General features: G+C 46.1%; 1 protein-coding gene across 1 annotated transcript in view; it reads left to right on the forward strand.

The window, feature by feature from the left end:
• Positions 1-24,844, forward strand: part of LOC148540421 (synaptotagmin-4-like) — a 38,579-nt gene that overhangs the window by 11,780 nt on the left and 1,955 nt on the right. Inside the window, exons 3-4 of the mRNA XM_088446117.1 lie at positions 17,013-17,175; positions 17,766-17,932. Of these exons, the coding sequence (XP_088302243.1) occupies positions 17,013-17,175; positions 17,766-17,932 (330 nt within the window). The remainder of the gene's footprint in view (positions 1-17,012; positions 17,176-17,765; positions 17,933-24,844) is intronic.

Here is a 24,844-nt window from a genome sequence, read left to right on the forward strand (position 1 = left end):
CCCCTCCGCACACTAGCCATGGTATTTTCACAAAAAATACCGTGACAAAGTGACTGGGCATGCGCCGACCGGCCGCCGCTGCTACCCCCCCTTCGGCGCTAAGCCCCGCCCCCGGCGCTACCCCTTCGGCACTAAGCCCCGCCCCCCGCTGCTAAGCCCTGCCCCCCGCAATCGCAGATCCCCACAACCCCCTCCCTTACTAGCACTTACCTGCATGATCTGGGCCTCCGTTGATGCCCTCCATGCGTCCGGGCAGGTGATATCCCATACTGCACTGGCACCCGATCACCTGATGACCGGGCCGCAGTGCAGTATGGGAGACCAGCTGACTGGAGGGGAGACATCACCGGAGGCCCGATCATCGGTCCCTGGAGTCAAGTAAGTAAAAAAAAATTTTGACAATTTTTTTTTTTTTTTTACAGTAATCAGCTTGCGGTCTGTTTAGACCACAGAGCTGATTACTGGGACAGACTTCCGGCTCTGCTCTCCCCATTAGAGCGGAGCAGGAGTCCGGTAACCGGGGGAGACCCTGGATAACGTCACCTCAAGGTGGTGTTATTATCACAGGGCTTTCCCCGGTATTTTTTTCACATTTTATTTTTAGTAACTCTGGTCGGATCACATTTCCCATTACAATTATGGGAAATGCGATCTGCTTTACTAAAAATAAGTGATAATTAGGGGTTGGAGTAGAAGTTTACGAATTCTACTCCAGTTGCCCTGCAATAACTATAGGTGATACTAAAATAAAGTGAAAAGGGTGTGAAAACACCCTTTTTCACTTTATTTTAGTAAAAATAATGTTAATAAATAGAGCCTTAAGTCAGTTTGTACTTTGTTGCTAGTGCCAGAACAGATACTGCACCTGAGTTTTATAACTCATGTAAAAGTCTATCTCCTTGGAGCAATATCCTGCAGAGCAATACTTGGTAGTCTGCACTGTCTTATGCTGCATACACACAGGACGATTTTCCTGAACGATAACGATATTGTTCAACGATAAATCGTTCATATCATTAATTTTTATGCAGTGAACAATTGACCAACGATGCGCGTTCCCACATGAAGGATAACGATATCTTTCATCGTCCATGCATGCAGGCCAACTTAGACGATATCGTCAACTTTGCCTGTTCAGAGATGTGGCAGGATGACTCACTGAAAGATCTCTTTGAACGATATCTTTTGGTGCATACACAAGGTCAGATTTCTTGGTCGATTTAAACGATAATGATATAGTTTATCGTTTGTTCGTTTAAATCAACCTTTTTTGCCCCCCTCAAACGACCAAACGATAAAACGATTCGCAGGCATGGATGGTTGATATCGATATCGCCCATCACCCGTGCAAGCAGGCCAACCTGGTCGATATCGACCAGGTTAGCCTGGTTACTATAGGGACCCTCCATCGTTGATCAAGGGTCGTTATAGTAGTTGGGGGAATGGAGCATTTACTGGATGTTCGATAACGATCATCCAGCACATGCTGGTCGATCAGACAGCAATATCTGATTGTTGTCTGATCTGACCGTGTGTACGGGACATTTGAAAGATATCTTCCAAGTCGTTGTTGGTACAGATCGTACCGTGTATGTGCAGCTTTAGTTATATATATACTGTATATATTTATTTTCTTGTAATGAATTTCTGTTTTATATCCTGTTATATTAACCTGTAATTTTGATGCTTAGTCATTAATTGTGCCTGCCAGAGTCATGAGGTGAAATAAAGTTTTGGTATTTAGATGTGATGTCCTCCAGTCACTCCCAGTGCTGCCTCAGGGGCTGTCTGCTGATTCTGTAGCACAATGAAGGGGAGACCGGCAGGGGCGTAACTAGAACTTTTTGGGCCCCATAGCAACATTTTTAAGGGCCCCCCCCTAACTTAGGTCTTACACAATAACCACAGTAGTTCCCCTAAAACATTAAATGCCCACTGTAATGGTGCCCCTTATGCAATGCCCACTGTAATGGTGCCCCCAGTAGTGAGCCCCCTGTAATGCCCCCAGTAGTGAGCCCCCTGTAATGCCCCCAGTAGAGAGCCCCTTGTAATTGCCCCCAGTAGTGAGCCCCCTGTAATGCCCCCAATAGTGAGCCCCTTGTAGCTGCCCCCAGTAGTGAGCCCCTTGTAGCTGCCCCCAGTAGTGAGCCCTGTGTAGCTGCCCCCAGTAGTGAGCCCTGTGTAGCTGCCCCCAGTAGTGAGCCCCCTGTAGCTGCCCCCAGTAGTGAGCCCCCTGTAGCTGCCCCCAGTAGTGACCTCCTGTAGCTGCCCCCAGTAGTGACCCCTGTAGCTGCCCCCAGTAGTGACCCCCTGTAGCGAGACCCCAGTAACTGCCCCAGTAGTAAGCCCCCAGTAGTGACCCCCTGTAGCTTCCCCCAGTAGTGAGATCCCAGTAGTGAAGCCCTGTAGCTGCCCCCAGTAGTGACTCCCTGTAGCTTCCCCCAATAGTGAGCCCCCTGTAATGCCCCCAGTAGCTGCCCCCTGTAGTGAGCCCTCTGTAATGCCCCCAGTAGTGAGATCCCAGTAACTTCCCCCCGCGTGCGCACACACAAAACAAACAAACAAAAAAAAAAAACTTACCTTATCCCCGCTCCTGTGAAGCCGCCGACCGCCCCGTCGCCCGCTCCTCGGCACTATGAGAGTGACGTCATGACGTCACTCCCATAGTGCACTGCGGGACCCGGAAGACGGAGCTCATTCCTGAACTCCGTCCCCGGTGTCCGCTCCTCGGCACTATGGGAGTGACATCACTCCCATAGTGCATTGCGGGACCCGGAAGACGGAGTGAGCTCCGTCCTCCGGCTGCCGCCGGGGGTTTGAGTAGGAGTCGGGCGTCCGCTGGTAACACAATCTCAGCGGGCGCCCGGCATATGGAAAGTGCAGGGGGTGCGATCGCTGGGCCGGCGGGCCCCCTAAGCCGCCGGGCCCCATAGCAACCGCACCCCCTGCACCCTCCATAGTTACGCCACTGGAGACCGGCCTAAATTCTCTGTATCAGGCCCTGTGGGCCGTCCTCCATCTGCCCCCTCACAGCATCACTCTCCAGGTCCGTTACCTCAGCTCAGCTCCAACCAACTGTCCTTCCCCCTGTAACTGTCACTGACCTTACCACCTGACATTGGTCATGTGACAAGCTCCTGACCTCTTCAGCAGCTGCAGAGACTGCTGAGAGTTGTGGTCTGCACAATGTCAGACGTAATACCTCGCATAGCTTGGTATGATTGATAGATAGATAGATAGATAGATAGAAGGTGGCAAGATCAGGGTAGCGGTTTGTCTCCTCGGGTAAATGGTTGCACTTGTCACGCAGCAGTTAAGGAGTAATACACAAATCCAGGGCCTTGGTACAAGTATGTGCAGCTAGTTTTATTAGCAGCAACCCTCCTCCCCCCAACAAAAAACAAAAAAAAACCCAACATGATAATTAATTCTGACCTGTTCGGCTCTAACTAAACATGAAAATAAATCCTGTCCTGTCCAGCTCTAACTAAACAGAAAGACCTAACATCTCTCTCACAAAACAGAAGTCCTTAACATAGCACTTACATTCAGTAATCACAGTGTCACTCAACAGGCCTCTGACCTGTTCCCCAGGCAGTGAGGGACTGACTACAGAGTCTGACACACCCTTTATCAGCCTCTCACAGGTGGTCTGGCAATCAAGGCTGCTAGACAATCTTTCAGCATTTTCGCTGAAGATTTAAAGAGGCATTTCTTAAAGACAAAAAAAATATATTGTTTTATCTTTTAAACAATTACCACTTTAAATCTAACAGCAAAATCTGCATTTTTGGAAAATCGGAAGCTATTACATTTGCACTGCGTCACCCTGGCCAGATGGGGTTACAGTTAAATCTTGCACTATCTGGTACCCCAAGTATCAATGCCATTTTATTTAGCCCATTATAGTGGCTTTTAATAGACTGTAGTGTATATTAGAAGGGCCACTTGTGGTGGCTCCTATTAATAAAATTGTAAAAATTATATACAGGTGATGTTACTAAAAGCATAATGTGTAACTCTTCCCAGTATGACAAATGTATTGAACACACTGTAGTGCACCCAGTTAATATTATGCCGCACTGTAGGTTCCCTAGTTCACAATATGCCACACTTTACTGCCCCCAGTTCACATTATGTTACACAGTATCCCCTGTTATTATTATTAACATTTACTTTCATAGCGCCAGCATATTACGTTGTGCTTTACAATTGGGACACATTATGCCACTCAGTGCGTCCAGTTCACATTATGACACTCAGTGCCCCAATTATAAAGGGGGTGTGACAGGTAGTACTCTACATGCACTGAGGCTCTCCTTGGACACCCACTGGATCAGACCAACCCAGGCAGATGTCCACTGTCAGACTCTGGGAGGAATCCAATTCAGTGAGATGGAAAATCGCATCAATCTACATTGAAAGTTTTGCGTCGCACCCCAATGGGCCTCAGGGCTTTGCAGCAATACCTGACAACACATTGCCACTTTGACCCCAGTGTGCTGTTCACCACTGGTGTTCTGTGTCCATTATATGGATGTCAACATTATTTAGGCTTTCCTAACATGAGCTAATGAGGTAGATGGGACCCCCTCCTTCCCCCAAAGCTCCTCTCCATCAGTATCCAGCAGCTGCAGAGCTGTGTTATTTATTATTTATTACCTGTTATTTATATAGCGCACACATTCTACAGCGCTGTACAGAGACTATCTGGCCATTCACATCAGTCCCTGCCCCATTGGAGCTTACAATCTATATTCCCTACCACATGCTCACACACATACACACTAGGGCTAATTTTTGTTTGGAGCCAAGTAACCTACCAGTATATTTTTGGAGTGTGGGAGGAAACTGGAGTACCTGGAGGAAACTCACACAAGCACAGGGAGAATATACAAACTCCACACAGTTAGGGCTGTAGTGAGTATCGAACCCACAACCTCAGTGCTGTGAGACAGTAATACTAACCATTACACTGTCCATGCTGCCCCTGTGTTCAGCTGAAGTACCATGATGGAGGAAATAGATAACTTGTTCAACTTTCCACAGCTGCCCCCTCCTATCCTGAGAATGGTCACCACTTGTACATGTGATCAAGTGCTTCATGCAGGTCAATTAAGGTAGGGGCAGATCACACGGGTTCCATGATCTTACATAGTGTAGGCACCTAAAGATGTAGAGAAAAGGTTCATGATCTGTGAGATGGGTAGACAGAAACTGAAGTATAGAAGTTGAGATAGGGTTCATTGTCTGTTAAATGAAGGTTCATATAAATAAACAAGGTTGTAAAGAAAAGGTTCATGGTTGCAAAATTAGGGTGCAGGGTCATAAAGGGCGCATTCAGCATTGTAAAGATTGGAACCGAGGTAAAATGGGAGTGCGAGAACATACAGCCAGTTTGTGGGTGTAATAAATTATACAGGGACAGATTAAACTAGAATATGAGTTGTAGGCAGGTGCATATTGGTCATATACCTTACCAGGACTTTGTATTGTATTGCGATCACTAGAGTGCTCTCTATATTGTATGGCAGTCACTAGTACTGTATGCTCTATATTGTACACTGGTCTTTAGGATGCTCTCTGTATTGTATGTCACTTGGATGCTATAAGTTTTGGGTAAAGTTTGGCAGAGGCAATGTGATTTGCCTTCTGTTTTACACTGCTACTGAAAATTTACTGTAACCATGTCTACATTTTGTTGTTCTACAATTGATTTGGTCCCACCTACATGACGCCATTTCATGATTATTTCATGGGCCACTTATGTTACAAACCCATCACTGGCATTGGTTCAAATCCCAACAGCGGAGCCCCGGCAGGAGTGAAAATCCCGAAGCTACAAAAGGTAAGTATAACTAACCTTTTATTACCCCCTAACCCTCCTTTAGGGCTGCCTAACCCACCTCTAAGTGCCTAAAGCTAACCACCCTTTCCCAGCAGCCTAACCCTAAGTCTTCCAGGAGGGTGCCTAACCCTAACCTCCCCCCAGGGGTGCCTAACCCTGACCCCCCCTTCCCCTAGCCTAACCCTAAGTCCCCCCCGCGGGAGCCCCTAGCCTAACCCCCCCCCACGGCTGTCGGGCTCCCGGCGTAGGTCTAATGACAGGCGTCAGGATTTCGACGCCTGTCATTTGTACCTTGCCGGGTTAGACAGTCGGGAAGCGGGCGGTAGGGATTTCCATCCTGCTTCCCGTTATTAAGGTCCTAAATGTATTCTGGTAGAAATAAGAAGTCCAAGGCATGAGGTAATGTAAAGATACATTGGGCTCTATTTACTACAATCCGCATATTGAATGCGGATTGTAGTGTGATATTACCGAGTGAATTCGCATTGCGAATTCAGGCAATATCACAGGGATTTACTATAAATCCCTTGCAGGGACAGAGCTTGTGATAAAGCTCTGTCCCTGCGGATCCCATCCGCACTCTAGTCACGGTATTTTCGGAAAGAATACAGCGACTAAGAGCCCGCGCATGCGCCGACCCACCATTGCTGCTACCCCCCACTGATGCTAAGCCCCGCCCCCCCGTGACCCCCCCTCCCCCCCCCCACGATCCCCCCCTCCCTTCATTACACTTACCTGCATCCTCCTGGCCTCCGGTGATCTTCTCCGGGCTTCCCGATCAGGTAATCTCCCATACTACACTGGGACCCGATCACCTGATGACCGGGCCGCAGTGCACTATGGGAGACCAGCTGACTGGAGAGGAGCCATCACCGGAGGCCCGATCACCGGTCCCTGCATTCAGGTAAGTAAAAAAAAAAAAATGTTTAAATTTTTTTTTTCTTTTTTTTACAGCAATCAGCTTGCGGTCTGTTTAGACCACATAGCTGATTATTGGTACCGGCTCCCGCCTCTGCTCTCCCCGTTAGAGCAGAGTGGGAGCCTGGTAACCGGGGGAGACCCTGGATAGCGCCACCTCCAGGTGGCGTTATTATCACAGGGCTTCCCCCGGTATTTTTTTACAATTTATTTTTAGTAACTATGGCCGGATCACATTTCCCATTACAATTATGGGAAATGCGATCTGCTTTACTAAAAATAAGTGATACTAGGGGTTGGAGTAGAATTGTACTAATTCTACTCTAATTGCCCTGTAATAACTACAGGTGAAACTAAAATAATGTGAAAAGGGTGTGAAAACACCCTTTTTCACTTTATTTTAGTAAAAATAATGTTAATAAATAGAGCCCATTGTCATGTTTGTATTAATTACTGAGGGGCCTATTCATTATCACTTAATTTTGACAAAAGCAGGTGAAAAAGCACATTTTCACCTGCAATTGTTAAAATTAAGTATTCGGGCCATTCATTAAGAAGGTGAAGCAGGAGATATCACAGATAACTCCTACTTACCTTCTGTTTTCGGAATGGCCGGGGCTCTTGTGCGCATGCGTGGGGGGTCTTGTGCGCATGCGTGACCTGTAGGGGCTCTTGTGCGCATGCGTGACCTGTAGGTCACGCATGTGTACCGCCGTCACTGATTCACTGCTCCGAAAAGGAGCAGTGAAGCCGCTTGCGGGGGCAGCTGATTTCACATCAGCTGCCACCGTGCCAGAGCAATGATGAATTGCTCCGTTGGCCGCGGCGAATTAGGGTGTTAATTATCGGGTCCGTTCGGACCCCGATAATTAACATCATGAATAGGCCCCTGAATGCCCATACACATGTAAAATTATTCAATACTAAATAAAATACAAAATAATTCCAGCTTAATGCTGCCCATCCACTAGGCGATTAAACCTAGCGATGGAGCAATAACGACGGTTGTTTTCGCTCCATCGTGTGGTAATCGCCCCCAAAATCGGGCAGTAAAAGGTTAAAAACGACCAGCGATGCGCTCGCCCGCTGGTCATTTTTAACATCATTCATTGCCCGAACATGACGGCCAACCTGACGACCGCCGTGTTTGGGGATGCAGTTCACCCTGTGGGAGACAACGGTGGATGGGCAGCTTTTAATGGAGCATACACACGGTCAGATTTGTCAGATCTGTCAGATGAACGATTGAACGATTTGAACGATTTGACCAAAGATTTGAACGATTGAATGATTTTTGACTGCATTAAAATGAATGGAATCGTCCAAGACCATCGGGGACGCGCATCGTTCAGGCATGTCAGATATGTCAGATTTTCCTTCAGATATGAAAAATTGAACGATTTTTTAAATAGTTATCGTTAAGATCTGAAGAAAAATCAGACCGTGTGTATGCACCATAAGCTGCATACACACAATGATTTTGTTACTAACGATTTTATGAATGATTTTCTGTCAGATTATCTGTCAGATTTTTTTAAAGTGTAATGAACGATATTTTTGAACTACAAACGATTTTTGCATATTCCCTTAATGAAAATCGTTCAGTTGGTCAGTCTGACTGAACTACAAACTACAAACGTGAACGCGCATGAACGATAATCGTTCATCGTTTTAACTCAGAAAGTCAACAATTATATAGTTATCGACAATCGTTCAAAAATCATTGTGTGTATATGTATATGCACCTTTACAGATAACCCACATAATTTGCGTGGACAGCACTGTATGTGATCTTGTTGTTCAGCAAAGCCCACTGAATGATTATTGGATGGATAACTGGGGATTTATTTATAGACATACAACTCTAAAAAAGCCTACCAGTTTTTGCCCATTTAACAAAGCCCCCTGCTAGTGTGTATGAACACCGGCTATAGCCTTCACCGTGAACATTCTGTGATGTTTCTCCATGAAAATCATGGGAATGCCTATTTATCATAGACAGCTGTGGTACAAGTATCGCTACTGTTCTCCGATCACTAACAATGGATGGCATTTACCAGGAGTGCAGAGTGGAAAGGTCTATTCCCAGTTTTTATCCCAAACTCTGCCTACCTTTCCCAAATGTTGCCGCCATTTCGACTCTTAAATATTTGAGGAGGGAACAGGAAATAAAAATTTCCTAGCTCCCTGCTTTATAGGTATGACTCTCTCTGGAGCGCCTTTATTGCCAAAGGTTTATTTAGCAAATTACGTTTGTTAATGTCAATGACCACATAAAGGGCCAATATTTACGCAGGTCAAGCAATTGTTAGCCATTGTGCGCATCGATTGTATTACGATTATGCTCGTTCAGAGGATTCACTCGCAAAGTGAGTGAAAAAAGCAGGCGTGTCTGACCATTTAAACACTGTTTCGTGGGCGTGCATAGATTAGTCATTGCGATCTCCTTTGTGGCATGATAGCTGTCAGCGATGCATGTCAGGAGAGATGCAGTGTGTGAGGCAGGGACAGACCTGAATTATAAGCTGCCCGTTGATGATACTGCTACGTTGATGATACTGATGGTTACGCTGTTGTATGTTGTCAGATTAATATGAGAAGGCAGCTGTTGGCGTCCTTTTGCTCAGATAAGCTTTTGGAGACATAAGCATATTTCGCTATTGCGGTCCTTAAGAGATCGCATCTGCGATTGTATTAGCGTAAATCTTTGAATCAGGCCCAAAGTGCAGACTCTATGGATAAGTTTTTCACAAATTGAGCTGCTACCAGGCTCAGTTCCAGTAATTCTACTTCAGCAGCATAAGCAGGGCCGGATTAAGGGGGGGGCTCTGGGGGCAAGTACCCCCGGGCCCCCCTCTCTGAGAGGGCCCCCTGCCACAGATCGGATCTTTTTTACCGATCCCATCTGAAGCGCTGCCTGTAGCAGAGTGTACACCAGTAGCGGCAGCTGTACTGATAGCCGTCATACAGACGGCGCGGCGACGCAGAGCACTGCTGCTGGGATGCCGGTAGCCGCGTTCAATGAAAAGGGCTGTGCAGGCAGCAGGCTTTCAGGGACTGGCTGGCCGGCGTGCAGGCTGCAGGGAAGGAGGGGGCATCACAGGCACAGCTGCACATGGAGGATCACCCGAGGAGGAGAAAGAAGAACGCGCTGTGCAGTTCTTCTGTGTCACTGTCTGCCAGCAAAAGGGATCATCATCTCAAGAGAGCAGATACAGTAAGACAGAGAGTAGTGACTTTTTTTAGTTATCAATTAAAATTTAATAAATTAAGGCTCCAGGTAGCATTACTTTGAATGTGTGGTTGTGTGTGTGTATATACATATATATATATATATATATACATATATATATATATATATATATATATATATATATATATATATATATATATATATATATATATATATATATATATATATATATATATATATACTGTATATACACATATGTATAGTATAGTATATATATACACACACACACACACAGCAAGGAATGTTTGGCGGTACTCACGGCATATATAAAAAAAACAACCTATTTAGTTTAACATTTCAGTTCCAGAAAAAAAGTCTATAAAGACTGAAATGTTTAACTATATAGGTCGGTTGGACCTTATTTTTATATATGTTGTAAGTGCCACCAACCATTCCCTGCTGTGTATTGCTTAATACTATGGACGGAACCTGGGGTATTATATATATAATCAATATACAGTGTATATATATATATATATATATATATATATATATATATATACACTGTATATACACTGTATATACATACGTATAGAGGTAATGGGCACTTCAGTGTCCAAAGTTTTGTCAAGGGTGCCAGGTACAGTAGATGCAGCGTAAGGGATGGAAAACGGCACTCGTGTTTATTTACAGAATTTGAAATATACAACTTGCTATACGACCCCGGCTCGCTGTATATTTCAAATTCTGTAAATAAACACCGAGTGCCGTTTTCCATCCCTTAGGAATTTAATTTTAGACTTTAGGGCCCCCCTGGCTTAAGTGCCCCGGGCCCCCCAAAGCCTTAATCCAGCTCTGAGCATAAGCAGTATAATCTAGTCACTAAATTGCTATGGGAAGTTTCAACCAAACTGGTCTGACATTGACAAATGAGCATCAAAAAATTTTTTTCCATTAATATCTGATGAAAAGACAAACATACAGTATATTGATGAGACTGGAGAACCTGATCATCTTTTTAATATATGAAGAGGTCTTGTGTAATCAGCACTAAGCAAACAGCACTAATAACTATGGTTCAATGTAACCATAATTATGTAATGCAAAATCAGACTAAAATCTGTCTCTTCCATGTTTGGATAATGCCGACTTTAGTTGGTTGTTTAGATTTGGTTCCATAAAACAATCACATAATAGGGTATATGAGCAGCATTTCACATATTATCACTTTATTATGTAAAGCAAAATCTTGTGCTGCCACCTTCAGGTTGATTTATAAAATTGATAGTCCCTCAAATTAAGGGTCTGATTCAGCAAGGATGGCTGATGCGATCGCGGCTGCAATTGTGCATGCAGGTCTGCTGTGAAAGTATGCTAATAACTGCCATCGCAAAGCACTTGCACGGACAACATGCAGACGCCCACTTCCCCTCTCGCACATCCGTAATACTTAGCAAACCTCCTTAAACATCGGAAACATTGAGTACCATCGACCTCTCACCTTACTTATAAAATGCTAACCTTGTTGCACGCAGTGACAGCTCAAGCTGCGTATGCCATCGCAGAGGCTAATTTATGCACGCCCCTGCAACTGGCACGCCTGCGTTTCTCTGACCACCCCCAAACGGTACTTCCTGTCAATCACTCTGCGATGGGTTTGCGTACTTATTGCGATCGCAGTCCCGATCATAGTGAAGCATTTGCACTCTGCGATGCATACACATGCGCAGTATGCAACAATCAACATCTGCGTACGCTTTAGCAGTTGCGATCCTTGCTGAATCAGGCCCTAAGTATGTTGAGTAACAAGGAGATGGGTCACATTGTTTTCTTAATTATATTGATGTGCAAGTGGATCACCCCCCAACATGAACTGTTCCATTAGGTACAAAATGCTTTGCTCCTGGACTTCCTTTTTAATTTATGCTTGCAGCCACCTGTGTTGAAACACCCTTCTCATCAATTACCTAGTTCAACACAGGTGGCTGCAATCATACATTAGGAGGGGTATTCAATATGAAACGTTAACTTCACTGTCCAAGTTAACGTTTCATATCGGAGTTTTTACCTGCGTTAAAGTATCGGGCGCGCTCCCGATTATCCCCGTATTCAATATAAAATTAACGAAAACGGGAAACTCCGAAGTTAGATTTGCGTAAAGTTACAAATTTTTCCTTAAAAAAATTGTAAGACGCCCCTAAAGTTGTAAAAACATGGGGGGAACACTATGGGTACCCCCGTTTTAGCCTTAAAATGAAATTCGGGGATTTAAATAGCCGCAGCAGGTGTTTTTTTCCCCGACATTGAAGAAGTGTTGCAGAAGAGCACTTAGGTTATTTTTTTTCGGTTTTTTAAGTGGTCCCATCAACTTTGGGGTACATGAAAATGGGTACTAGCATATTTTTAAGTCTTTAAAGTAAATTTTAAAAAATTCTGCATTTGTGCACCTGCCGCTATAATTCTATTCTAGAAAACACCTGCCGCATACATGCAGAATAACCCTGAACCTATTTCCCTATTGTTATACAATTTTTTACCAATATTTTTTTTCACCCCAATTTTTTTATTCATTTTTTGGGGTGTCCCTATTTTTTTTTTTTTTTTTTTTTTTTGACAGTTCTTTTTTAAATGTCATTCCCAGGGGTGCAGGCTATTTTTTTTTTTAAGCCTGCACCCCTAAACCCCAATGCTGCACTTTTTTTCGACACCTATTCAATGGTGAAAAGTAATCCCCGTTTTTTCGCAAAGACTTTTCAAAACTGCGATAAGTCTTTGAAATTGAATACAGTGTAAAAGTAAAACCTGTGATAATGACGTCATACCTCCGATATTAACGCAAAAACGATGTTTTCGCTCCCATACACCCCTGTAGGTGGGAAGTCCAGGAGCAGAGCATTTTGTACCTGATGGAAGGGGTCATTTTGGAGGATAGGGACTAAGGTGAATTTTCTTCAAAGCATTGCTGTTGTTAATCTGGTACATTATCTTGCATGCACTAGCAGTATTTACTATATATATATATAATTATTCTAGAAAAGACTGCACTCTAGTCCATACAGAATGACATCAGGGGGTGCTCCTCTAGAGGCTCAAAGACCCATTTGCATACAGTCAGAAAGGAAGAAAGCACTCGCCACTTGTTGTACAAAAGTATAAATCAATTGGTTTAATCCATAACACACAATCTGTCGATGTTTCGATCCCTAAGGACCTTTGTCAAGACTCACCACCCAAGACAGTACAGCAACCAAGAAGCAATCACACCCATATGTCTGAGCCTGCTTATATAGTCCCCACACCTGGTAATGCACAACACCTGTGTCTCATCAGCATGAAACAGGAAGTAGCCTTGCAGAATAGCAAACAAAACACTGCAAAGTGCCCATGCAGGCTAGGAGACATGGTATTGTATAATCCCTCACTCACCTCGACAGATGCGCATCACATATGTATGGACAAACATAGTCACATCAAAAAAACGGCTGTTCATGGACAAACAGAAAGTGGCATGCGTTCCACGCCGTGCAACGCATACAAACCGGAAGTGCGTAGTCACATGATCGGCAGCGTGTCAGAGGGAGCAATTGAATCTATAGAGAACCCAGCTGTATCAAACACTGTGCATTCCACACGATGGGTCGCACAAAGACAGAGGCAGCACGCTAATGACATATCAAAATACCTGGCTAGGGAGCTGCGGGTGAGCAGTGAGGTTTGATTGGCCAGTGTGAGCTGAGAGGTGAGCGGTGAAGTATGATGGGAGCAGGGGGAGCTGTTGTGGCATGGTGAGCAGTGAGGTATGATGGGGCAGTGTGAGCTGTGAGGTCAGCAGTGAAGTAAGATGGGGGCCATGTGTGCTGTGGTGGGGAGTGAGCTGGAGCGTGAGCAGTGAGGTATGATTGGGGCAGGGTGAGCAGTGATGGGGAGTCAGCTGTGGAGTGGGCAGTGAAGAATGATGGGACCAGTGTACGCTGTGGTGGGGAGTGAGCTGTGAGGTGTAAGTGGTGTGGTGAGCAGTGAGGTATGATGGGGTGGTGTGAGCTGTGAGATGAACAGTGAAGTATGATGGGGTAGTGTGAGCTGTGTTGGGGAGTGAGCTGAGGGGTGAGCAGTGAGGTTTGATGGGGTAGTGTGAGCCGTGTTGGGGAGTGAGCTGTGGGGTGAGCAGTGAAGTATTATGGGAGCAGTGTGAGCTGTGGTGGGGAGTGAGCTGTGGGGTGAACCATAAGGTGCTATGGGGCAGGGTGAGATGTGGTGGGGAGTGAGCTGTGAGTTGAGCAGTTATATGATGGGAGCAGTAGGAGCTGTAGTGGGGAGTAAGCTGTGGGGTGAGCAGTGAGATATGATGGGGGCTATGGTGGGGAGTGAGCTGTGGGGTGAGCCATAAGGTGCTATGGGGCAGGGTGAGATGTGGTGGGGAGTGAGCTGTGGGGTGAACCATAAGGTGCTATGGGGCAGGGTAAGATGTGGTGGGGAGTGAGCTGTGAGTTGAGCAGTTATATGATGGGAGCAGTAGGAGCTGTAGTGGGGAGTAAGCTGTGGGGTGAGCAGTGAGATATGATGGGGGCTATGGTGGGGAGTGAGCTGTGGGGTGAGCCATAAGGTGCTATGGGGCAGGGTGAGATGTGGTGGGGAGTGAGCTGTGGGGTGAACCATAAGGTGCTATGGGGCAGGGTGAGATGTGGTGGGGAGTGAGCTGTGAGTTGAGCAGTGATATGATGGGAGCAGTAGGAGCTGTGGTGGGGAGTAAGCTGTGGGGTGAGCAGTGAGATATGATGGGGGTTATGGTGGGAAGTGAGCTGTGGAGTATGATGTGAGCAGGGTGATCTGTGGTGGGGAGTGAGCCATGAGGTGAGCAGTGAGGTAAGATGGTGGAAGTGTGAGCTGTAGTGAGGGGTGAGCTGTGGGGTGAGCCATAAGGTGCGATGGGGCAGTGTGAGCTGTGGTGGGGGGTGAGCTGTGGGGTGAGCCATAAGGTGTGATGGGGCAGTGTGAGATGTGGTGGGGAGTGAGCTGTGGGGTGAACCATAAGGTGCTATGGGGCAGGGTGAGATGTGGTGGGGAGTGAGCCATGAGGTGAGCAGTGAGGTAAGATGGTGGCAGTGTGAGCTGTAGTGAGAGGTGAGCTGTGGGGTGAGCCATAAGGTGTGATGGGGCAGTGTGAGCTGTGGTGGGGAGTGAGCTGTAGGGTGAGCAGTAAGGTATGATGGAGGCAGGGTGAGCTTTAGTGGGGAGTAAGCTGTGGGGTGAGCAGTGAGATATGATGGGGGCTATGGTGGGGAGTGAGCTGTGGGGTGAGCCATAAGGTGCTATGGGGCAGGGTGAGATGTGGTGGGGAGTGAGCTGTGGGGTGAACCATAAGGTGCTATGGGGCAGGGTGAGATGTGGTGGGGAGTGAGCTGTGGGGTGAACCATAAGGTGCTATGGGGCAGGGTGAGATGTGGTGGGGAGTGAGCTGTGAGTTGAGCAGTGATATGATGGGAGCAGTAGGAGCTGTGGTGGGGAGTAAGCTGTGGGGTGAGCAGTGAGATATGATGGGGGCTATGGTGGGAAGTGAGCAGTGAAGTATGATGTGAGCAGGGTGATCTGTGGTGGGGAGTGAGCCATGAGGTGAGCAGTGAGGTAAGATGGTGGAAATGTGAGCTGTAGTGAGGGGTCAGCTGTGGGGTGAGCCATAAGGTGCGATGGGGCAGTGTGAGCTGTAGTGGGGGGTGAGCTGTGGGGCGAGCCACAAGGTGTGATGGGGCAGTGTGAGCTTTGGTGGGGAGTGAGCTGTAGGGTGAGCAGTGAGGTATGATGGAGGCAGGGTGAGCTGCGGTGTGGATTGAGCTGTGGGGTGAGCAGTGAGGTGTGATGGGAGCAATCTGAGCTGTCTAGTATGGTGGGGCAGGGTGAGCTGTGATGGGGAGTGAGCTGTGGGGTGAGCAGTGCGGTGATCACGAAAGCAGTGTGAGCTGCGGGTTGAGCAGTGAGGTATGATGGGAGCTGCGGGGTGAGCAGTGAGTAAGATGGGGCAGGGTGATCTGTGGGGTGAGCCATGAAGTATTATGGGAACAGTGTGAGCTGTGGTGGGGAGTGAGCTATGGGGTGAACAGTGAGGTATGATGGTAGAAGTGTGAGCTGTGGTGGGGAGTGAGCTGTGGGGTGAGCCATAAGGTGCTTCCCTTAGCGCCGGGAAAACAGCCTCGCGCCGGTAAGTTTAGTCGGAGAATGCCCGTTCTCGCGCCTAAACACCTTGTTTAAGGCGTGCGAATGAGCCTTCCCTGACCTAACTTCTCGCAGAATTGAATAGCTCCGGGAGCTCATTCCCGGCGCTATTCTCTTCGCGTTTAAATGAATCGTGCCCTATGTGTCCTATTCTGATTGTGGAGAGGAGAGATGAGGACCAGCAATCCTATCTCTCATGTCAGAACCTCAGTTTTCCATGGGCAGAACAGAATGCCTGACTCACTGGGAGTCTGGTTGTAATAAAATCGGGGTGCGGTAGACTAAAGGCACAGACAGTTGTATCCTGATTAGTGTTGTATGACTGCACCATCTCTAACAAGAAACCAACATTATTTATAATACACTGCAACATTTGAGAAACTCCTTGTATGGGGGGGGCATCATAAAATTGTTCCGAAGCCTTTGCACCCCGCCCCCCCCCCTCTCCCTTCCCCTCTTACCTGTTGCTAGGTGTGCAGAGACTGGAGCGGTGTAAGGTGCAGGGTTTTATCTTAAAAACCGCACATTACACCTCCTCCTCCGTGCGGTGCAGGGGCCATGCAGCCTACTGCTATAAAGCACAGCTCCTGACCATCCATCAATATCCCGTTCTAGCTAACAATTATCAGGTACATTCTATAAAATGATAGGTAGAAGCTTATTGGTTGCTACGTGCACCTTCTCAAGGTCTCCCCTCTTTGGAAGACTTGATATGTCTCCCACATGCTCTATTATGTTTATCTACCCTACATATTACATGATAAGGTACCATTTACGGCACAGTGACCTTAATATTATGTAAAATGTTATACCCACAGCCTGTAACCTCTTTCTGGGTCTCTGTAGAGTTTCAGTACTATGGATGTCTTCTCCCCCCCCACATCTACTTGCAAGGCTCCGGGACAGGTGTTGATCCTGCTGCAGCACCAGGCACTAGCAAGTCGTATCAAAGTGATGGTGCAGAAGGCAGAGAATCTGATTAAACTAACACGTATGCCAGGAGCTCCAGGTAAGAGGCCACCTAGTAAGGACATGCACACAACACACATCCCCAGCAAATCATATTGGTCATTTTGGTTTTTGTATTTATAGATTTTGCACACTAGTGAATTTACTTCCCAATAAAGTGCTGCAGTCAGTGCAAATGAAATCAGATGAGCTGATGGTTAGAGCTATAGGGTCTCGTTGCCATATTATGCGGCTATGTAGCTATACCGCTGGATGTTCAGCTTTACGGGCAAAATCATCCTGCTCTTGGTCACTATGGACACTGCAGATGCCCTTGTGAAGTGGTAGCAGGTGAAGTGATGTTTATTTTTTTAAATACTTTGTGGCTCATGAAGACTTAAACATAAATACAATTTTCACTTTTCCCCATGCGAGTTGCCTATATTTCATTTATTAAGCATCCATCTCTATGGCAACTGCAACTAATTTTCAGCTTGATATAAGAGCATAGTGACATTTAAGGCCAATTTGTTGAGCAAAACAATTTAGCATAAATATTAGTAACTGTTTATCATACTGTTATACAGAGCAATTATTTATTCATTAATTATAGTAATAATAATCTAAGTGTCTCTTATGCACCAAATGTAGATCACTTTGTCAGTATACGTCTGATCCAGGAGAACCAGGTAGTGGAAATGAAGGAGACACGGACTGTGTCAGGGTCCAGTCCAGTGTGGAATGCCCCGTTTCTATTTGATGTCCCTCTGGAGTCTGTACAAGGTCCAAATCTGCATCTAGAATTCTTGGTGATGCAGGTGAGTTGTAAAGGAAACAAAGCCTAAATACTGCCATTCCCGTAAACCTGCAGAGGCATAAACTAGTAAGTTTATTATGTATGCCCCATTTTGTGGGCATTCTTATGGAGGAGGAAAGTGAACTAACGCAGTTCTTGGTAGTTTCGCTATGGATCAGGAATGTGTATCTCTCATGCTATTTAAAAAAAATTAAAATAAAGATAAACAGACTCTGCTTTGACACTGTCTGGTGTGATCACTGAAGGCCCATTTACTGAAAACTGGAAGATTAGTGTCACAGAACATTTTCCGGAACCACATTGAGCATGCTCCTTCCAGGACATGGGACTAATATACGTCATATGAAGTATAGTGTATGTAATAATTCTGACATATACAGGACCAGCGATCACAGTATGCCATGCTCTCATTAATGCTCATGAATAGTTACATTTGCCCAGAATATGGCTTACTTTATGCAATATGTAACAATGTCATTGCAAATACAAATGGTATAAATGTAATGCTGGGCATACACGGCCAGATAAAATGTTTGTCAGACCGACAGACATTTTATCTGGCAGGCTGCCAGCCGCAGATGTCGCCGGCATACACTGTGAGATTTCTCTCACAGTGTATCAGTCCAAAATCCGCGCTCCGCCCCCGGGGGAGGAGACATTTCCCTGTTCCTTCCGTAGGAAGGAGCATAGGAAATGTCTGTCTGTCTGCCACGGCTGGGCATACACTGCCCGATGCAGCCGACAGTTTACCGGGAAATATCTCATCGGACCGGCATGCTGGACAATCCGGCATGCCCGACCGAGCAATATTTAACCCTCGGTCGCCCCCCCACGCTACAATTATCGGGGCGATCCGCCGATATCAGGCGGATAGCCCCGATAATTGTAGCGTGTATGGCCAGCATAAGACATGTCTATATACTGTATGTTGTCTGTTTAGATATACGTACATTGTGCAGGTACTCATTCAGACTATAAGGGGTAAATTTACTAAGATGGGAGTTCTATTAAGAATTGATGTTGCCCATAGCAACCAATCAGATTCCAGGTATTATCTTCTAGAAGGTGCTAGATAAATGAGAAGTAGAATCTGATTGGTTGCTATGGGCAACATCACTTCTTAAATAGAACTCACATCTTAGTAAATTTAACCCTAAAACTCAAATGCAACAGAATTATAAAATTATCAATATAAATAAAACAAATTTTTTATCGTGCGCTCTTTCTAAATATAACTGGAGTGGATTTGGGAGCTGCTATAGCTAGTAAGGTCACCACTCTTCTCAATATACAGGCACGTTTTTCATTTGGGATAGCTAGCGCTCACCTAAGGAAAAAATGTGCATATATATATATAAAAATATATGATTAAAAAATCTATATATGTAAAACGATATTTGTGTGTATATATACAATGTGTGTGTGTATATAATATATATATATATATATATATATACACGACAGGCTTACTCCACGGCACTCAACCATCTGGGGGTTTGGACGATATTATATATATATATATATATATATATATTAGGATGAGCGGGTTCGGATTTCTGCAATCCGAACCCCCACCCCGATCCGAGTCGGGAACCGAGTCCGGCTCTGGTTTTCCCGCCTGACTCGGAGCTGAAATCGAGTCAAAACGTCATCATCCCGCCTTACGGATCTCGCGTCTGCACCATTTCTCACTCCGGCTGTGGACAGTGAAGAGGGAGGGTGGGGGTTAGGGCTGGCTGGGCTCTGTTGTGCTGCTGTTGTCCATAGGGGCTGTGTCCACTCAGTCCATAGGGGCTGGCTGGGCTGTGTTGTGCTGCTGTTGTCCATAGGGGCTGGCTGGACTGTGTTGTGCTGCTATTGTCCATAGGGGCTGGCTGGACTGTGTTGTGCTGCTGTTGTCCATAGGGGCTGGCTGGGCTGTGTTGTGCAGTCAGTTGTCCATAGGGACTGTGTCCACTCCAAAAGTCTATAGGGGCTGGCTGGGCTGTGTTGTGCAGTGTCCCATAAAGGCTGTAGTCCTAAAGGGGTGCTGTAGTGTTTTCCAGGGGGTGATCTGTCCATCAGGGGTGCTCCTCCCAAGTGCAAAAAAAACATTTATTTCTGTGTTTGTGAATTGTGTTCACTGTAGCTGCACGTTCATTAACAAAGGAGCAGCGTCAAGCGTGCGCCTGTGTCATAAGTAAAGGGCCGGCTGGCTCATCTATTAAAGGGTGGTGTAACCCCCAAAGTGCACTTAAAAAAAAAAAAAAATTCTTCTTTTCTGTGTTGTGAATTGTGTGCACTGTAGCCGCATGTGCATCAACAAAGGAGCAGCGCCAAGCGTGCGCTTGTGTCATAAGTAAAGGGCCGGCTGGCTCGTCTGTTAAAGGGTGGTGTAACCCCCAAAGTGCACTCCAAAAAAAATTTAAAATTCTTCTTTTCTGTGTTTGTGTGCGCCTTAGCTGCACGTATATATCGATATAACATAAATGGAGGACAAAACTTTGTCCGATAAAAATAAAATAGGGAAAGATCAAGAACCACTTCCTCCTAGTGCTGAAGCTGCTGCCACTAGTCATGACATAGACTATAAAATGCCATCAACATCGTCTGCCAAGGTCGCTGCCCAATGTCATAGTAGAGGGCATATAAAATCCCAAATGACAAAGTTCAGGAAAATTACGTTTAAAATTTTTTTTTTAATCATCTGAGGAGAAACGTAAACTTGCCAATATGCCATTTACGACACGGAGTGGCAAGGAACGGCTAAGGTCTTTCCCTATGTTCATGACTAGTGGTTCAGCTTCACATAACGATGGAAGCCCTCCTCCCGCTACAAAAATCAAACGAGTTAAGCTGGCAAAAGCACAGCGAAGAACTGTGTGTTCTAAGAAGATATCACAAATCCCCAAGGAGAGTCCAAGTGTGGTGGCGGTTGCGATTCCTGACCTTCCCAGCACTGGACGGTAAGAGGTGGCTCTTTCCACCATTTGCACGCACTCTGCAAGTGCTGGAAGGAGCACCCACAGTCCACTTGCTGATATGCAAATTGAAGATGTCACTGTTGAAGTACAACAGGATGAGGATACTGGTGTAGCTGGTGCTGAGGAGGAAGTTGGCAAGGAGGATTCTGATGGTGATGTGGTTTGTTTAAATCAGGCTGCGGGGGAGACAGTTGCTGTCCGTGGGATGAAAAAGCCCATCACGGTCATGCCTGACAACAACTGTCTTGCCATATGTACCATATGTAAAGGTGGAATAAGTAGGGGTAGGGACGTTAACCACCTAGGAACATCCTCCCTTATACGTCACATGCAGCGTATTTATAAAAAGTTACTGTCAAGTTCATAAACTTTGGCTAAGACCAGGGACACCTAAATCCCTTTGTCCTGTTGTATCCAAGTGCCTGCAAACCACACCGTCAACTCCCTCCTCGTCAATTTCCTCCTTAGTCAGGATCGGAGGTAGTCCTGCAGGCCATGTCACTGGCATGACTGACTCTCCTATCCGGGATTCCTCTGGAGGATCCTGCATTGCTACGCCTACTGCTGCCACTGTTGGGAGTCGTTCGTCATCCCAGAGAGGAAGTAGGAACACCACTACTTTTACTAAACAATTGACCCTCCAACAGTCCTTAGCGAGGAGGATGAAGTATGACAGCAGTCATCCTGAAGCAAAATGGATAACTGAGGCCTTGACTGCCATGTTGGTGTTAGACGTGTGTCCGGTATCCGCCATTAGTGCAGTGGGTTTTAGACAATTGATGGAGGCAGTGTGTCCCCGGTACCAAATACCGTCTAGATTCCACTTCACTAGGCAGGCGATACAGAGACTGTACAGAGACGTCAGAAAAAGTGTCCTCAGTGTCCTAAAAAATGCGGTTGTACCCAATGTCCACTTTACCACGGACATGTGGACAGGTGGAACAGGCAGACTAAGGACTATATGACTGTGACAGCCCACTGGGTAGATGTATCACCTTACGCAGCAACAACAGCAGCGTCACCAGTAGCAGCAGCTCAGAAACGCAAGCTCGTTCCAAGACAGGCTAAGCTGTGTATCACCGGTTTCAGTAAGAGGCACACCGCCGACAACCTCTTAGAGAAACTGAGGGAAATCATTGCCCAGTGGCTTACCCCACTTAGACTCTCCTGGGGATTTGTGATATCTGACAACGCCACCAATATTATACGGGCATTACATCTGGGCAAATTCCAGCGTGTCCCATGTTTTGCTCACACAATAAATTTGGTGGCGCAGAATTTTCTGAAAAATGACAGGGGCGTGCAGGAGACGCTTTGGGTGGGCCGAAAAATTTCTGCCCACTTTCACCATTCAGCGACTGCGTGCCGAAGACTGGAGCGCCAGCAAACACTCTTGAACCTGCCCCGCCATCACCTGAAGCAAGAGGTTGTGACGCGGTGGAACTCAACCCTCTATATGCTTCAGAGGATGGAGGAGCAGCAAAAGGCCATTCAAGCCTACATCCACCTATGACATAGGCAAAGGAGGGGGAATGCACCTGACTCAAGCGCAGTGGAGAATGATTTCCGTGTTGTGCAAGGTTCTCCAGCCCTTCGAGCTTGCCACACGTGAAGTCAGTTCAGAGACTGCCAGCTTGAGTCAGGTTATTCCCCACATCAGGCTTTTGCAGAAGCAGCTGGAGAAAGTGAAGGAGGAGCTAAGACGGAGCGATTCCGCTCGGCATGTGGGACTTGCATCCAAGTAGGCATGTCAGACAGTCCGTACCTGTACTGGCAGGAAAAAGAGGCAATTTGGAGGCCCCTTTACAAACTGGCTCTATTTTACCTGAGTTGCCCCCCCTCCAGTGTGTACTCCGAAAGAGTGTTTAGTGCAGCCGGAAACCTTGTCAGCGAAAGGCGTAGGAGGTTGCTTGCACAAAATGTGGAGAAGATGATGTTCATCAAAATGAATTATCAACTCTTCCAGGGAGACCAGCCTCCAGAACGTACAGAGGGACCTGTGGTGGTGGATTCCAGCGGGGACAATTTAATACTCTGTGAGGATGAGGATGTACACAACACTGAAGAGGGTGAGGAATCAGTGGATGAGGAGGATGAGGACGACAACTTGCCTCCGTAGAGCCAGTTTGTGCAGGGACAGATTAATTGCCAGCTTGTTTTGTGGGGGCCCAAACGAACCAATCATTTCAGCAACAGTCTTGTGGCAGACCCTGGTGCTGAAATGATTGGTTTGTTAAAGTGTGCATGTCCGGTTTATACAACATAAGGGTGGGTGGGAGGGCCCAAAGACAATTCCATCTTGCACCTCTTTTTTTTCTTTGCATTATGTACTGTTTGGGGCCTAGTTTTTCAAACTGCCATCCTGTCTGCCACTGCAGTGTCACTACTAGATGGGCCACGTACTTGTGTCGCTTAGCATAGTCATCCAGCTACCTCGGTGCAACCTTTTGGCCTAAAAACAATATTGTGCGGTGTGAGGTGTTCAGAATAGACTGGAAATGAGTGGAAATTAATATTATTGAGGTTAATAATAGCATAGGAGCAGAAGGGGGGTTTCCGAATGTTTGATTTTAAAGCAAGTGTGGCCAGTCCATGAGGAGGGCATAATCATCACTTGTCTTAACCAGTTATAATATACATCATACAAAGTATAGTGTATGTAATAATTCTGGCATATACAGGACCAGTATACCATTATATGCGGAAGTAGGGCCATCCGGGATGTAGTTAGCCACGAGGCCGCCGGTCTAAATCCCGACGGCTGAATCACTACAAGGGATTTAATATAGGCGTCGAAATACGACGCCTATCTTAATCCTGACGCCGGAACACAGAAGGACAGCTGCCCGAACGAGGTAAGTCCAGGCGTACTTAGTGTTAGCCGCGGAGAGGGAGGGTTAGGTTTAGGTTACATAGCAGGGTTAACGTTAGATTTTTTTGGGGGGGAGGTTAGGGTTAGGCACCCCTAGGGGGTAGAATTAGGCACTAAGGGGGAGGGTTAGGTTTAGGCACAAAGGGGAAAGACTTAGGTTTAGGCACTAATGGGGAGGTTTAGGGTTCGGCATGGGGAGGGTTAGGCTACAAGCAGGGAGAGTTAGGGTTAGGGGGGGAGAAGGAGAAGGGGGGAAGGTAAGTATACTTACCCGATCCCAGTCGGGATAACAACCAAACAGTAATAATAATTGATCCTATAGATGGTCTATATTAGTGCACCCCTAACAGTGCATGTTTTCCAGATCTCATGGTTGGTGCACAAGTGTATTCATTACTGGCTCACACATTTTAAAAGATCAACAGGTGGTGCTAATTATTTAATATGTGGCCCTGAGAGGATCTTAAAAACATGCAACTTTAGTATTATATGCTATTTATATAGTGGTCACCATGGTGTGGTCTGCGGAGGGGGGCTTCCAGGCAACTGGAACCCCCCCTGAGTTTGTCTATGGGTGAAGTTTTGGGGATGGCACTTATTGGTATGTACAATAATGAACCCCTGGAAGCTTATTTAAACACTTAATCCTGCAGAATTAGCTTGAGTTAACATTTTGACAAATGGAATGCAGTATAATGTTTGCTGAACTGTAGTGCCGGATTACACTTATTTAGATGTGAGCTATATATTATCTTACCTCAGTGGCAACAACAGTGTAAAGGCTGTTTGGGGTGTGGTCATGGTGCAGTAATGGGTTGGGTTTATTTTGTCAACATTAATAATGAGTAGCGTTATTAATAATGTCGACATGGTCAGAATGTTGACAAAACGCTCCTGGTGGTGTAGTGGTGACTTACCTTGTACAGCATGTCTGGCAGCCCCAGCCATATTTTAAGGGTCAGACAGCCTATCCCTGACTTTCCGCTCCCTGCACAATGTCAACATTTCACGTGTCCACTTTTCAAATATCAACATTCTGCAGATGTTCCATGTCGACGTTTCAACAACCATAACTGTT

This window comes from Taudactylus pleione, unplaced genomic scaffold (assembly GCF_031769625.1).
Source record: "Taudactylus pleione unplaced genomic scaffold, aTauple2 ptg000019l, whole genome shotgun sequence".
Taxonomy (NCBI): Eukaryota; Metazoa; Chordata; class Amphibia; order Anura; family Myobatrachidae; genus Taudactylus; species Taudactylus pleione.